The sequence below is a fragment of the Ovis aries genome, chromosome 10 (genome assembly GCF_016772045.2).
Source record: "Ovis aries strain OAR_USU_Benz2616 breed Rambouillet chromosome 10, ARS-UI_Ramb_v3.0, whole genome shotgun sequence".
NCBI lineage: Eukaryota > Metazoa > Chordata > Mammalia > Artiodactyla > Bovidae > Ovis > Ovis aries.
Window position 1 is genome coordinate 29,226,752 of NC_056063.1, and position 17,402 is coordinate 29,244,153.

At 43.2% G+C, this 17,402-nt stretch overlaps 1 protein-coding gene across 1 annotated transcript in view; it reads right to left on the minus strand.

The window, feature by feature from the left end:
• The window catches only part of FRY (FRY microtubule binding protein), a 331,149-nt gene that overhangs the window by 197,499 nt on the left and 116,248 nt on the right, over positions 1–17,402 (minus strand). The window contains 1 exon segment of the mRNA XM_042254804.2: positions 3,619–3,818. Coding sequence (XP_042110738.1) covers positions 3,619–3,818 — 200 coding nt within the window.

Sequence of the window (17,402 nt, forward strand, 5' to 3'; positions counted from 1 at the left end):
TTGTAACTTTTGGGTTACAAATATTCAAAGCATTTAAATATCCTTGAATTTTGATTTCCAAATGTTAAATTGTGATTCTTATAAAGGTTATTATTATCATTATTATTTTTGGTAAGAGTTTTTGTTTTTTGGCTGCCTCACATGGCATGTATGATCTAAGTTTCCTGAGCAGGGATTGAACCCACACCTGTTTATAAAGATCATTTTGAAAAGATGATGCTGAGTATCATAAGTTACATATTTTTCAAGAGACTTAGGCTATGGGCTCCTACAGTCCATGGGGTTGCAAAGAGTCGGACATAACTGAAGTGGCTGAGCATGCACAGGCTATGGGCTCAATATTACATTTAATTATTTTAAGCTATGATGCCTTCAAGCCAACTTCAGACCTCTTCTCCCATCCCAATCTCTTCACCTGTCCCAATCTCTTCACCGGACGTACAAAGCCCAGCTTCACAGAAAGCTGCGTCACTCTGAATTCCTCTCCTTTCTCTTACTGTAAGTGGAGGTCAGGAGACAAGTAATCTGAATCTTCCAACTGGACTTTTTTCCTTTCCACTATCCTTTTGAGATTTAGCACTCCGTCTTTAGAGCTCTTATTAAAGTAATTAACATAAGCCTGAAGCACAAGCCTTATTTTGCAGCAGAATCATTTGCAAAGAAGGTACTGACTACTGACTTGAAGGGCATTAATCAACTTAATCAACAATTTCCTGTCTTCCAATTTTCAGGTAACAGAATGGTACTTATGAATGACTCAAAAAACTTCCTTGGATAATAAATATGTCACGGAGACCATCTGTCTATTTGTTCTCAGACTAGGAGCTCTGCCAACCCCTTGAAGAATGATGATTTTTTTTGGTCTTTTACTTTAAAGATAGGACAAAAGATTCTGACTAAAGCACACAGCAGAGACTATGAACACAATTTTTCTGCAATTTTAATACTTCTTAATGTTAAATTAAGCTTATCTGTCCTAAACCCAGTGGTGAACTGTGCTGCTGAATTCTATCTGCTAATTATTTTAAGGTCCTTGAGCCTCAATTATCTTAAATCAGGAAACGTAAATATTATCTTTTAAAACTATGGATGGAGGTTTATGACACTGTACAGCAGGCAGGGATCAAGACCACCCCCAAGGAAAAGAAATGCAAAAAGGCAAAATGGTTGACTGACGAGGCCTTACAAATAGCTGTGAATAGAAGAGAAGTGAAAGGCAAAGGAGAAAAGGAAAGATACCCATTTGAATGCAGAGTTCCAAAGAATAGCAAGGAGAGATAAGAAAGCCTTCCTCAGTGATCAATGCAAAGAAATAGAGGAAAACGATAGAATGGGAAAGACTACAGATCTCTTCGGGCTTCCCTGGTGGCTCAGAAGGTAAAGCGTCTGCCTACAATGCGGGAGACCTGGGTTTGATTCCTGGGTCAGGAATTTCCCCTGGAGAAGGAAATGGCAACCCATTCCAGTACTCTTACCTGGAAAATCCCATGATGGAGGAGCCTGGTAGGCTACAGTCCATGGGGTTGCAAAGAGTCGGAGACGACTAAGCAACTTCAGTGACTTCACAGAGATCTCCTCAAGAAAATGAGAGATACCAAGGGAACATTTCATGCAAAGATAGGCTCGATAAAGGACAGAAATGGTATGGACCTAACAGAAGCAGAAGAGGTGGTAAGAATACACAGAAACACTATACAAAAATGATCTTCACGACCCAGATAATCACAATGATGTGATCACCCACCTAGAGCCAGACATCCTGGAATGCAAAGTCAAGTGCGCCTTAGGAACCATCACTACGAACAAAGCTAGTGGAGGTGATGGAATTCCAGCGGAGCTGTTTCAAATCCTAAAAGATGATGCTGTGAAACTGCTGCACTCAATATGCCAGCAAATTTGGAAAACTCAGCAGTGGCCACAGGACTGGAAAAGGTCTGTTTTCATTCCAATCCCAAAGAAAGGCAATGCCAAAGAATGCTCAAACTACCGCACAATTGCACTGATCTCACAGGCTAGCAAAATAATGCTCAAAATTCTGCAAGCCAGGCTTCAACAGTACGTGAACCGTGAACCTCCAGATGTTCAAGATGGATTTAGAAAAGGCAGAGGAACCAGAGATCCAATTGCCAGCATCTACTGGATCATCAAAAAAGCAAGAGGGTTCCAGAAAAACATCCACTTCTGCTTTATTGACTATGCCAAAGTCTTTGACTGTGTGGACCACAACAAACTCTGGAAAATTCTTAAAGAAATGGGGATACCAGACCACCTGGCCTGCCTCTTGAGAAGTCTGTACGCAGTCCAGGAAGCAACAGTTAAAACTGGACATGGAACAACAGACTGGTTCCAAATTGGGAAAGGAGTACATCAGGGCTGTATATTGTCACCCTGCTTATTTAATTTATATGCAGAGTACATCATGAGAAATGCTGGGCTGTATGAAGCACAAGCTGGAATCAGGATTGCCAGGAGAAATATCAATAACCTCAGATATGCAGATAATACCACCATTATGGCAGAAAGCAAAGAGAAACTAAGAGCCTCTTGATGAAAGTGAAAGAGGAGAGTGGAAAAGTTGACTTAAAGCTCAATATTCAGAAAACTGAGATCATGGCATCTGGTCTCATCTATCTGGCAAATAGGTGGGGAAACACTGACAGACTTTATTTTGGGGGGCTCCAAAGTCACTGCAGATAGTGACTGCAGCCATGAAGTTAAAAGACAGTTGCTCCTTGGAAGAAAAGTTATGACCAACCTAGATAACATATTAAAAAGCAGAGACATTACTGTGCCAACAAAGGTCCGTCTAGTCAAAGCTATGGTTTTTCCAGTGGTCATGTATGGATGTGAGAGTTGGACTAGAAAGAAAGCTGAGTGCTGAAGAATTGATGCTTTTGAACTGTGATGTTGGAGAAGACTCTTGAGAGTCCCTTGGACTGCAAGGAGATCCAACCAGTCCATCCTAAAGGATATCAGTCCTGAATATTCTTTGGAAGGACTGATGCTGAAGCTGAAACTCTAATACTTTGGCCACCTGATGGGAAGAACTGACTCACTGGAAAAGACCCTGATGCTGGGAAAGATTGAAGGCCGGAGGAGAAGGGGACGACAGAGGATGAGATGGTTGGATGGCATCACTGACACAACGGACCTGAGTTTGAGTAAACTCTAGGAGTTGGTGATGGACAGAGAGGCCTGGTGTGCTGCAGTCTATGGGGTCACAAAGAGTCGGACACGACTGACCAACTGAACTGAACTGACTGAAAAATTACCTGTGGTATCAAAAAGGGCTTCCCAAGTGGCACAGTGGTTAAAGAATCCACCTACTGATACAGGAGACACAGGTTCGATCCCTGGGTCAGGAAGAACCCCTGGCAGAGGAAATGGTAACCCGCTCCAACATTCTTGCCTGAAAAATCCCATGGACAGAGGAACCTGGCAGGTTACAGTCCATGGGGCTGCAAAGAGTCAAATATGACTGAGTACATACACACACACGATGTCAAAAAACAAACTAGAGGAAAAGCCATCCATCCTTCATCCCTTCTTAGAGCTGTAAAATCTATATTCGACATCAAGAAGGACTGAAAAAGACAAAAGTCTTCTCTGGGTACTCACCAGGGGTTCTGCCATAATGATGCGAATCTTGCGCTCAGCCTGAGTGGTAAAGTTCACAAATAAACTCTTGAGGACGTATTCCCCGGGTTTGCTGTCTGGGTCCACACTGATGGGTAACATGGCTGGGGGCCCTTTCTCCTTCTGTGCGCCAGACACAGGTGGAACTGGAGGCTTGATATAACCGTTGCCAACTGGAGAAGCTGAAAAATAGAATGGATATTCTGACCGGCTGAAAATAAATCAATATTCAGATTGGCAGTGTTAAGCCATAAATAAAAAGATATGAGTCACATGAAGAACGCTGAATGCAATATTATAGTCTGGCCTTATAGTGTCACAATTTAATGATTTTCATTACACAAATGTGCATTATGTCATATTTGAATACATCAAAATACTACTGGTTACTATACTTAGGTAAATCATGTAGCAAGGATATAATACAGCTGATAAATCTGAAAACATTTAGGATGTTTTTAACGTTTTTACGTTTCAGAAAAATGGTCTAAGAAAACACACAGTGGAAAACAAGTGATTTTCTCAACCTGATTTTCCTAATGATCAGGAAATGTCTTCTGTGCTTCATGCCAATAACAGAAAAGATGCTGAGGTCATCCCTTCTGGAAGTTTCCAAGAGTCAATTTTCAGAAGCCCTGCTAGCTCTTGCTCCCAAACGGGTTGTCCCTCTTGAAAGAAAAAAGGCTCAGGAGTGCCCCCTCTATGCCATCCAAGGTGTGGCTTCTCCCTCTCACCATCGTTTGGTTCAAGTTGGGATGTCCCTCCTCATTCCTTCTAAAATTCACAGATTACCTGCTTGGCTGAGATTTTGAACAGAGGCCCATTATCAGAGTCGCCAGTGAGTGGCCTCCTTCAGGATGCAACAGCTGGACCACTGTTTTAATTAGTCTAAGAAAAAAATCTATTCACAAATGAAAATTTTATGCCTCTCCACTTTTGAGTGGGGCTTCCCAGGTGGCACTAATGGTAAAGAATCCTCCTGCCAATGCAGGGCACAAGAGACACAGGTTCAATCCCCGGGTTGGGAGGATCTCCTTGGAGTAGGAAATGGCAACGCACTCCAGTATGCTTGCCTAGAAAATCCCATGGACAGAAGGGCCCAGTGGGCTTTGGTTCATAGGGTCAGAAAGAGTCAGACATTACTAAAGCAACTTTAGCACGCTACTTCAGACTATCCTTAGTTCAATTCTAACACACACTAATAACAGCTCCTTCCATCTAAGTACCTATAAAATGGTCAGTTATCGATATTCAAGGAAAGAAATATGAGAGTAGGTAGGCTTAGGAGAAAGGCATTAGGAATGCTGAGGACAGGACGATGATAAAGTAAACATTTAAAAGGGAAGACTTCATAGTTTAGGGTGACTGGATACAGAGGTTAAGGAAGGGAGTAAAGAAAGAAAAGCTGATTCCAGTTTGGACACTGGTTTGGCTCTTAAGAGAATGGTGGATGTCATTGATAACAAGGGAGGGAAAAACTTCCCCATGAAACCTGAAACATGCTTCTCAACACTACAAATAAATTCAAGGCCTCTCTTAGCTTCTTTTTGTGAAAGTCGCTCAGTTGTGTCCAACTCTTTGCGACCCCATGGACTATGCAGTCCATGGAATTCTCCAGGCCAGGATACTGGAGTGGGTAGCCTTTCCCTTCTCCAGGGGATCTTCCCAACCCAGGGATCGAACCCAGGTCTCCCACATTGCAGGCGGATTCTTTAACAGCTGAGCCACAAGGGAAGCCCTATCTTCTTTTTAACTCAAGCCAAATTCAGGAAGCCAGGCAAAAACTTTACTAATTTCATGGAATTACCAACATATTTTCACGTCATGCAGATTCTGTCATCTTTTCTAATGTCTCTTCCTCTATAATTCATGTAATACCCCATACAGCTGGAGGTTCCCCTACATCTGGAAGATCTTCACATATCTCAGCCTCCATTAAACTTTAAGAATATAGCATCTCAAGTTATAAAAATAAATCTGTTTTATACGATTCCATTCCCTCTCCATTCTCACTAGGTCCATCCTAGTCTAGACCCTTGGAAACCTACAGCTAGATTATTACAGCAGCCCCACTGCAGGTTAATTTCACTCATTTCACATACCAAACCCATCTTCCTTCAGCTTAACTGTAACTCATTTTAAAAATATTTATTTATTTTTATTGGAGGATAACTGCTTTGCAATATTGTATTGGTTTCTGCCACATAGCGACATGAAGCAGCCGTAGTTATACCCAGGCCCCTCCCTCTGAACCTCCTTCCCAGCCCCCACTCCTCTAGGTTGTCACAGAGCATAGGTTCAAGCTCCCTGTGGTCACACAGCAAATTCCCACTGGCTATCTATTTTCAGCTCAGTTCAGTCGCTCAGTCGTGTCTGACTCTTTGCGACCCCTATGGTAATGTATATGTTTCCAGGCTATTCTCTCAATTTGCCTTGCCCTCTCCGTCCCCCACTGTGTCTGCATCTCCACTGCCGCCCTGCAAACAGGCTCATCAGTACCATCCTCCTAGATTCCATACATTTGCATCAATGTGTGACATTCGTTTGTCCCTTTCTGACTCACTTCACTCAACATTTTCATCGGCTCTCAATTCTCATCAGTAAGCCTCAACGGTAGGGCGTGGTTCTGGCTGTCCCAAGGCCTGGGGATGCCCCGGCTGGTCCAGGGGCACCCCATTCTCGGTTGTGCCTTCCTGCTTTCCCTCCAGCTGCTGCTTTCTGCTCTTCCCTGCTCATCTCATCCTCCTGGCCTTTCAGAACCACACCTACTTAAATCTCCATAAAACTTGTTCCACCAGGCCAGTCCTCAGTGGTGTGTATAACAAGGTTTAAACATTTAACCCTCGCTCTCTGGCCCTTGGACATTCCCACATAACTTAAGGAAGGCTCCAGAGATAGTTGACAAGTGAAAGCATTACCAGTTGGTCACATGGTTTTGCTGAGGGTTGGCTCTGTAACTGAACCATATACTCCTAACAGGGCTGTAGCCTCCCAGATCTAACAGAGTTCTTTGCACAGATAATACTTAATAAATCTCCTTAAATAACTCAAATGACACCATACTTTGTTTCTGTATGTCTTGAAGTGATTCACAAGGAGGGAACTCTATGAGATGAATCAGGGGCCAGAGTCTTTAAAGGAATAGTGTGAAGTATTTGCAATGAAGAGTCATTATTAAATGGCACTGCTAGCCGATCATTAGAAGGTGCTATTAATTCTAAAGAGCATATTCAAAGATCAAGCGATATACATGAAGGCCTGGTTATTCCTTTACTGTTACCTCCTACTCCAAGCGCAAGAACTTGGTGGAAGGAGGAGGACTCCCAGGCCCAAAGCACAGGACAAGGAATCCCCATGAGATTTTATTCTAACGCAGTGGTCCCCAAACTTTCTGGCACCAGGGTCCGGTTTGGTGGAAGACAATTTTTCCATGGACCAGGGGGTGATGGGTGGGGGTGGTTCTGGGATGATTTAAATGCATTACATTTACTGTGCACTTTGTTTCTCTTACCATTACATCAGCTCCACCTCAGATCATCAGGGATTAGGTCCCAGAGGTTGGGGACCCCTGTTTTAAAGTATCAGTGGCACTGTGCCATAGGACTGAGACTGAAATAGAAACTGAAAAACTCAAAGTGGAGGACTTTTTATTTCCTTCTGTTGTCCACAGAACTTAACCTTTTTCTAGAAGACAGCAATAATCAGCTTGATGGGATACGCAACTGCAAGACCAGATCCATCATTATAAGACTCTAGGGGCCTGAGAGTCCTGACTATAGTCAGAGGATTTTCTTAACAGTGACCTCTGGCAGTCCTCCTGCAAAGCTGCATTTTGAACCAGAAGGGCTGAAATGCAGATACCAGAATGTCTCCCAGACAACTTGTGCATTTAAAAGAACCAATTCACTGCTATCATAAAAAACAGTATCTGCCTGTCCTTCAAAGCCAGACATCCTGTGACTACAAAAGTCTGTGTACAGCCTTAGCAGGCTGGAACTATCCTAGCCCAGCAGTGCCCTGTGCCAGAACTGAAAGTGATTCAAGGAGAGGCGCCCATTGTTCTGGCCGCAAACAGATCAGTTGGGCAGACGGAGATGCAGGGAGAGGTGCTGAGGTAGGTGTTAGGTGCCCTTGATCTAGATCCACTCACACCTTTTAGTAAACCCCTCCCCTTGCATGCTCAGCCACTCAGTCGTGTCTGATTTTTTTGCAACCCCATGGACTGTAGCCAGCCAGGCTCCTCTGTAAATGGGACTCTTCAGGGAAGTGGGTTGCTGTGCCCTCCTCTAGGGGATCTTCCTGACCCAGGGATCAAACCTGCACTGCAGGCAAATTCTCCACCGCTGAGCCACCAGAAAGCCCTTTTTACTCTTCATCCCACCATAATTAACTCATAAACGATTCTAGTTTTCTGTTAAGATAATTTTCAGGGCACCTCTCAGCGACTCAGTTATTTGGTGACAGCACAGTTGAGAAGCAGAAACTACATGTTCCTGACAGCTGAAACTGAGTCACGCAGTTCATACTAAACACGAGACCAGGACCACTGGGGAAAAAATCATTGCAGCCTCCCTCAGCACTGACTTGATCTTAATCTACACATAATTAAAATCAATGGTCTAGTTTCTAAGTTCTCAATAGTCTGGAAACAGAAAAGTACAAGGGGAAGGTACAAAATCTACAGGTAGAAACACTAACAAAAAAAAAGAAAAAGAAGGCAAAACTCTCAAAAACCATCAGAACTTAAAATGCACCTGCCTGCACATATATATGAAATCTAGAAAAATGGTACTGGTGAACCTGTGTGCAGGGCAGGAACAGAGACGCAGATGAAGAAAATGCAGACACAGAGGGGGAAGGAGAGGGCCGGTCGAACTGAGAGCGGCACTGACAAATACTCACCACCGCGTGTAAAAGAGACAGCCAGCGGCAGCCGGCCATACAGGCACACGGAGAGGCGGGGTGGCGTGGAAGGGGGCGCAAGAGGGAGGGCAAATGTGTAGACAGATAGCTGCTTCTTGGGCTTCCCTGGCAGCTCAGCTCGTAAAGAATCTGCCTGCAATGCGGGAGACCTGGGTTCAATCCCTGGGTTGGGAAGACCCCTGGAGAAGGGAAAGGCTACCCACTCCAGCATCCTGGCCTGGAGAACTGCACGGACGTATAGTCCATGGGGGTCGCAGAGTCAGACATGACTGAGCGACTTTCACTTTCACAGCTGGTTCACGTTGTACAGCAGAAACAACCACAATATTGTAAAGCAATTATCCTCCGATTAAAGAAAAAATGCAACTGCTTGAAGCTGTTTGGTACAGGGACACAGAATACAACATTCCCATAGGCTCGGGGGCAAGGATATCGCCATCCTGCAGTCTGTCACAATTAATGTTTGTGATGATGACCCAGAGTCCCTTGGAAAGGTTAAAATAAGTTAAACTTCTAGTCCTGTATTTGAGAAGGTGGGAAAGAAGAATGATATAAATTTCCAAAAGTTTTCCATGTCAAAAGGAAAAAAAAAACTAGAAAGAGGTTTTGGTGTATTAAGGGGTAAACTCTGCTCTTGGGAATTAAATCTATTTCTTCATAGGTCTGATTTTTAAAGGATTTTTCATTGAAACATAAATCAACCACCAGTTCAGTAACAGCCACATTTGGTCCCCATCCTCCAGCTCTGTAAACTCAGGCAGTTACAGTCTGCCTCCTGGCTCCACATCTGTGAATTCCACCAACCCTGAAAGGCAAATATTAAAAAAAAAAAAAAAAAGTTCCAGGAAAACTTGAATTTGCCATGGGCTGGCAACTATTTACACAGTATTTACATTGATTGCATTTACAACTACTTACATAGCATTTGCATTATATTTGGTTTTATTAGTAATTGAGAGATGGTTTCAAGTATGTGGGAGGAAATCTGTAGGTTATATGTAAATACTACGCCATTTTATATAAGGGACCTGAGAATCCATGGATTTTGGAATCTACAGGGCTCCTGGAACCAGTCCTCTGTGGGATACTGAAGGACGACCCTACGGTCTGAGTCTGTTCCTCTCCACTGCTTTCTATCCAGCCAGGCAAACAAGCCCATCCTCACTTCAGAGGCTGGTCACTACCCTCTCCTCCTCTGGCTGGGTCTGGGCTCTGCCCCACAGTCCACCCAGTTGAGGTGGGGAGCTGAGGCGGGGTTGAGAAAAAGGGCATGACTTTCAGATATTAATCAGGTCTCTAAATTATTGAATCTTTCTGAAATCTGTTTTCTCTTTATACTTTCCCATTTACATTTTAATCTCAGATTAAACACGTTCTAATTCTTCTGTCTTAAGTGGGTTTTGTGGATGGTATTTTATTATATTTATTCTAAATTCCATTTCAGTTTGGTTCTGCTGGATGGTTTCAGGAGGTGTCTCTCCCCGTTTCACTGGGTGTCTATTTCTTACACTGAGCAGGGTCCACTCCTTACTCTGTAAAACATCTTTTAGGCCTTTGTGGTCCACTTGTTACCTCTTTATTAGATCTATATCCAGCTACAAGTGATGATCTTTTGAATGTGACTTTTTCCCTCCAATTTCATTGACTAGTACTTTAATTTTTAGTTTGACTGCTCTTAGCTGGCTAAGGTCTTCAGTACAATTTCCCTGAGTTTCCAACATTTCCAGGAATTATTAAACTGCAAATGGCAACACCCGTACAAATGCCCCCACAACTCATAGTTCAGCTACATTTTTATCATGACAGTAAAGGAAAGGAAAGGCGATATATAATGAGTTTCCTCATGTAAATGCCCCAGAGGCTTGAAGTGGCAATCTATGCTATAGGAAAGCAACTGGTTTTCTCAGTCAGATTTTAAGAGATGTTAAGACTACTGCTCCGGAGAAGGCAATGGCAACCCACTCCAGTACTCTTGCCTGGGAAATCCCATGGACAGAGGAGCCTGGTGGGCTGCAGTCCATGAGGTCGCTAAGCGTCGGACATGATTGAGCAACTTCACTTTCACTTTTCACTTTCATGCATTGGAGAAGGAAATGGCAACCCACTCCAGTGTTCTTGCCTGGAGAATCCCAGGGACAGAGGAGCCTGGTGGGCTGCCGTCTATGGGGTCGCACAGAGTCGGACACAACTGAAGTGACTTAGCAGCAGGAGCAGCAAGACCATTGCTCATTATAGCCTACCATTCAGCCATCCATCCATCTACTCATTCACCCATTCACTTTGATCAATATTTAATAAATGAGGGCTGAGGTTTTGAGCTCTGTTCCAGGCACTGGGAAGATAGCTGTGAACAAAACAGATGGGTCCTGCCCTCATGGAGTTTACAGATTACTGAGACAGGATCACATAATCAGCAATTTCACATGCGTACTAATGCTGAAGCTCCAGTACTCTGGCCACCCAATGCAAAGAGCTGACTCATTGGAAAAGACCCTGATGCTGGGAAAGATTGAAGGCAGGACGAGAAGGGGATGACAGAAGGTGAGATGGTTGGATGGCATCACCAACTTAACAGACATGAGTTTGAACAAGCTCTGGGAGTCAGTGAAGGACAGGGAAGCCTGGTGTGCTGCAGTCCATGGGATCGTAAAGAGCTGGACATGACTGAGCGACTGAACAACAACAACAACAACAAACACAGGCACACACAATGTGTCAGACTGCAATACATTCTAAAAGAACAAAGGGAAAATTAAATTGAGTGAGGGAACAGAGGAACCATGTCTTGTCTGTCTGCCCGAAGGCACTCAGATGTTCTAGTCTGGAACTGCTGTGAAGAGATGAAAGCCCTGTGCACTCATGGGGTCCAGGGAAACCTAGAGTGCTTGGCTGTGGGGTGGCAAGGTCTGTTTTCCTGATCCATCCCTATGGCCTGCCTGTATCTCTGTCAGTTCAACTGAAAATGAGAGTTTTAACCAGCCTGTAACGGCTTGAATCAAAATGCCGATGGCACACCCTGCTTCTTTACCTCCTTCACAAGGACAGGACACACAAAGGGGCCATCTCTGCCAGCTCTCAGCAGCTCACAAAGACAGACAACAAGGAGCCAGCTTTTCAAAACAATGCTTTTTCTGATGTTTCCGTTATTGGAATCACACTCTGCACATTTGAAATAAAAAATGACTTTCTTCTTCTTTTTTTTTTTAAAGTAGCCTGAGACAGTAGGTAATAACTGTTTAAAAGAGGTACCAGTCCCAGAAAGGGAGATCCCCTTATACAACTTTACTTTCCAGAGATCTGTGTAACCTTACCTTTCAACACAGGAGTAAACTGATCAGATTTCTCTGCAGTTGGACACAAGTTATTCTTCCTGCTGATTCTCAGTGCCTTGTTCACTTTGTAGGTGTGGAGGGCAAACCTCTTTCATAAATAAGAGCTGGGTCCTTCTTTAGGGCCACACTTTCCCTCTTAATCCATCCTTTCCTGTAAGACTTATTTTGTTTACTGGGATTACAGGAACATTTCATAAAACATAACAAACCAAGGATGACGCAGCTACTGTGAGAACATGTCACACTGTGTATAGAACAATAATAAATTGTCCACTAATGGATTTATGAGGGTGCTTAAGAAATGGCATTTTAAAAGGACTGCAAATACTCAAAATGACCAGAAACCCTCAAGGTCATGGAAAGTAAATTAGGATGAAAAGGAAAAAAAAAGAAACCCTCCAAGTATGATTGGATGAATTATTTTCCTCTGATGAGCATTATTAGGAAGTGGAAAATGTTGGGATAAGACGAAACAATTAGCTTGAGCAACAGAAAAACATTTCTAAGGAGATGGAAGATTCCTCAATAATATTATACATTTCAAAGTAGGTCAAGAAAAGACTACTAGGCAAAAATACTCAGAAATAAATTTTGCCTTGGAAGAAAAATATATTCAATAACATGTTAAATTCTGCTTAATCTCCATAAAGTTTTCATAATGTGCAACGTTCCTTTCATTTTTGTTGACTACATTCCTGCCTTCTCTTACACTATTTGGCTCTTAATTCTATAGTTCTCAAATTGTGCTCCTTCAAGTTTCAATTACATAAGATAGCTCTAGGATAACTAATATCTTTAATCCTCAAAAATAATCCTAGATGGTCAAACAATCTTTTCACAGCTAGGACCGTGTATGTTGGGAGAGGTGAAGTGATTTGTCCAAAGTCACAGAGCGGTTGACTCTGGATCTGAACCCGTGTCTCCTTAACAGCTTGTGAACTTCCTGGATCACCCTGTTTTTTTTTTTTGTTGTTGTTCTTAAAAAACAAACCAGTTGCTTGTGATGAAGAGTAAATAAAATAAGTACCTTTGCCCACAGGGTTTTTCCCCCTGGCTAGTTTGGGGACTTCAAAGGATGACAGATAAAATATAAAAGTTGTAATTTGGAGGCTTTCTATAGATTAACAGAGTTGGTTAATTTCTAGAAAGACTCATACAACCTCCAGCCATGGGTCCCCTGCCAAGCTATCTGCCTTCTTGAACTTGAATGTATCTTTTAGTCATTAGATGAGTCTGAGGCTGCTGCTGCTGCTGCTAATTCACGTCAGTTGTGTCCAACTCTGTGCGACCCCATAGACGGCAGCCCACCAGGCTCCTCTGTCCCTGGGATTCTCCAGGCAGGAACACTGGAGTGGGTTGCCATTTCCTTCTCCAATGCATGAAAGTGAAAAGTGAAAGTGAATTTGCTCAGTCGTGTCCGACTCTTCGCGACCCCATGGACTGTAGCCCACCAGGCTCCTCCATCCATGGGATTTCCCAAGCAAGAGTACTGGAGTGGGGTGCCATTGCCTTCTCCCTGAGAAAGGTTAGGAGCACAAAAAATAATCAAGAATTGAGGCCCCATCTAAATATATGAAATCTGATTAATGACACGCCTTAGAAAGGTATAGACTCTCCTTTCCTGACGACATAACCTTTAACTGGTTGTTATCCTAAGAGGAAGCCAGTGAACTTGCAGGCACAATACTCTGTATTTACTACAATCTGTGGCCTCTCAATGCAGTTTTGTCTTTAGTCTCCCAAAGACAGAATGCCCTGGAGAGAGTGAAGTAGTTTGATAAAGAGAAAGCATCAAGTCACTGCTCTGCTTTCTTTCTCTCTTCCTTTGCCTTCCAGTGTTTTATCTTGGCGAAACAACAACAACACTTCAGTGATCTCCTTTATAAATGTCTGTCATCTGCTTAGATGCAATTACACGGACTTTCCCCCCGATTTTCAAAGTCTAAGTGCTGTCATCAGAGCCTGAAGGAATGTTTGCCGAGATCTGTGAGCAAAGGAAGATGAGGTTACACTGACATTTCAAGGTCCTTTCTCACCAAAAGGAGATCGGGTAACCTGCTAGAGACAGGATAATCCTGAATTTCAACTTCCTTCTCCTCCTGAACAGAACCGACAGACTCCTCTCATTTATGGGGTGCTCGCCGGCCTTTCTCCCCATCTTCCTCCTCCTCACATCTTCTCTTCCTTTCTATTTTCTTCCTCTTCTGGCTCATTTCATGCAGTCAAATCTCATTAATTAGAAATTTTTTAATTCAAAAGTGGTGATAAATTGGACAAGGCCTTACACTGTTATATGTGAGCTCTGGAAAAGATCTACTGACTTTCAATGGGATGCAGTGGTTCTCAGACACTCTGCACACAGATTCACCTGGGAGGGTTGGCCCCTCCTGATTCAGGGGCTCTGGGGTAAGGCTGGATAATCTGCGTTTCTAACCAGCTTCCAGGTTATGCTGCTGGCCCGGGGACCACACTCAGATCTCCGAGGAATGTAAAGAGGACCAATGAATCCAGTTGACAGAAGTGTTCTTCATTCCTTTAGTCTGCAGCGAAACTGATATGCTTTATGAACTCCAACTAACTTAATGCTTTGTAAGCCAAAGAGAAAAAGAGCACTGCATGGAGACTCCGAGGTCTGAGTCCCGACATGGCTCTGTGTGACTCAGGGGGAGGACCCTGAACCACCTGGGCTTCCCTTTCCTTACCTGTCCTCCTAAAGAGTCCCAGCCTCATTGTTGTTTCTAGCTCCAGTATTCTGTGATGGTGTAAAAATATGCACTGACAACGTATAAGTGAAAGGCAAAGTGGGGCCAGCTCTTTGTGACCCCCTGGACTAAACAGTCCATGGAATTCTCCAGGTCAGAATACTGGAGTGGGTAGCCTTTCCCTTCTCCAAAACGTCTTCCCAACCCAGGGATCGAACCCAGGTCTCCCACATTGCAGGCAGATTCTTTACCAGCTGAGCCACTAGAGAAGCCCAAGAATACTGGAGTGGGTAGCCTATCCCTTTGCCAATGGATCTTCCCGAGCCAGGAACTGAGCCGGGGTCTCCTGCATCGCAGGCAGATTCTTTACTAACTGAGCTGTCAGGGAAGGCTGACAACGCATAAAACATCACTTACTCAAAACTTTCACAATTCAGCAACTTAATAATTAATGCTTGCCTTTCCTTGACTTAATACAAATTAGTGAGATTCCACGGTCTGTCCTTCCTCTAGAAGAAAGTGTGACAAACAATCCTGACCCTTCTAGTGCTACTTCCACTGCTCCTCTGCTCCTATCCACCCTTCTGAGACTGGCAACTCCCTCTGCTACAGGTGGACACGTGAGGAAACCTGACTATGCTTCGCTATAAACTCAGGACTTAGGTCAACATTAAAAAATAAATTTTTATTTATTTTAGGCCAAGCCGCATAGCACATGGGATTAGTTCCCCAAGCAGGGATCAAAATCGTGCCTCGTGCATTGGGAGCAAGGGGTCTTAACCACCAGGGAAGTCCTTCATGTCAACATTTAAAAAAAAAAAAACAAACATGTCCCGAGACTGCGCCTTTCACAAAACTCTGGGCTAGACCTAGGAAGATAGAAGCATCAACTGTTTCCAGCCACTGATTCGCCGGACTTGGAGGAACAGACAGCACCTGACCCAAGGCTGAAAGGACAGGTAGGACTCTGATGAGCGGAGATGAGAAAGGTGCAACTGAGGCAAGGGCACAGCGTGGCAGACGCCTAGAGACATCAGCCGAGGGTCTCTTTTTGTCCCCCTACCCCTTGTCCTCCTACCATGCACCCCCATCACAGCAGACATGTGCAGGCTATTTTCACCAAGGCACTGAGAAGTCCTCAAGAACTGGACCATAAAGATGCCAAGCCCTTAGCACAAGGCCTGGTAGAATTAAACAACTGAACTGAACCCATCTGCTTCCACGGTAGTCTCACTGTGAACAACATAATTGAACAAGTACATATATATGAAAACTTAAAACTCGTAAGTCCTATAAAAAAGTAGGTCTTTAGTTCTTATTATCAGAATTAAGTGCTTGATGACAAGTCAGTGAGTCTGGATCTTACTTGAAGCTAGCAGGTTTCTGGGAGAAAAGTTGGATTGATATTGTTGTATAGGATGGGCTACAAAGGGGCTGTTTGAGGGACAAATTATAGACCACTGTACTCACCCTGAGAAAAAATAATGAAGGTGGGAAGCTGGATGAGACCCATCAGAACAGGAAGGAAGATCCTGTACATTTTATAGAGATGACCTGAAATCCTGTAACATCGCAACTTCCAAATAAGGAAATCATGCAAGAGATGTTTCCTGGTGAGATGTTATCATGATTAAGGTGTTTAAGATACTTCTTTAGAATACTGACACTAGCAGCTTTCTCAAAATTCCCTCCCTGTGGTAGGATATTGGTCAGAGTTCTTGACCCCAAACACTGAAAACAGTCAGCTATGTATTCCTGAGAATGTCAGAGGGCTTCCGAGTCTTCTAGTGCAAGAACAGAAATGACCTTGGCAGTGGGGCCAAGAGGGGGGAATATTTCTCACCCTATGTCCAAGTGCATCCAGTTTTCAAAAACACTAGAACTAACAACCATTTATAAGAAATAATGGGGATATAGAAGCAAGTTAAATGTCACCCTAGGAAGCAAAGGAAATAATCCAGAATTAGGTCCATTGTATAAGAAGAGTGCATTAATTTCTACAAGTCAATGAAAGATAAAAATAGGCAGAATGGGGGCCTTCCCTGGTGGTCCAGTGGTTAAGATTCCACGCTCCCAAAGCAGGGGTCCGGGTTAGATTCCTGGTCAGGGAACTAGATCTCGCATGCCCCAACTAAGACCTGGCCCAGCCAAATACACACACACATACAAACATAAGCGAGCAGGGTGATTAAAGGAGACTCAGGAGACAGAACCGCCAAACACAAAACGCAGGTCTTCTGCACGATTTGAGCAAACCAACTGTTAGAAGTCATTTTTTCAAAATGTCAAAGCATATTGAATACGAAGTTGAATTTGGATACTAGGTAACAAAGAATCATGGTTAACTTTGTTAGGGAAGATAGTAGCATTGTGGGTAGGTAAGAAAATATCTATATTTTCTAGACTGTATACTGATTATATGGAGTTCAATGAAATGATGTCCATAACTGACTCAAAATATTTAAGAGAAAAGATCTCTTAAATGTATGTATGAAGTAAACACGACCATTAGCTTGCCAGCTGCTCAAACTGAGTGATGGTGATGTGTTGCCTGCTGCATTTATGTGTGTATATTGTATATTCTTTCTGCTTGTATATGTATTTAAGAATTTTTCATAATACAACACTCTGTAAAAAAAAAAATAAGGCTCATTTGTTCAGTTTCCGTTACTGCCTTGTAGTGGCAATAATGAAGGAATGCTATAATGATATAAAAATAAATTATATAAAGAACTGAATACCATCTATAATGTAGGCTTGATCACATAAGTTAGAATATTCACTAAGACTTTTTAAGTCCAGCCACAGC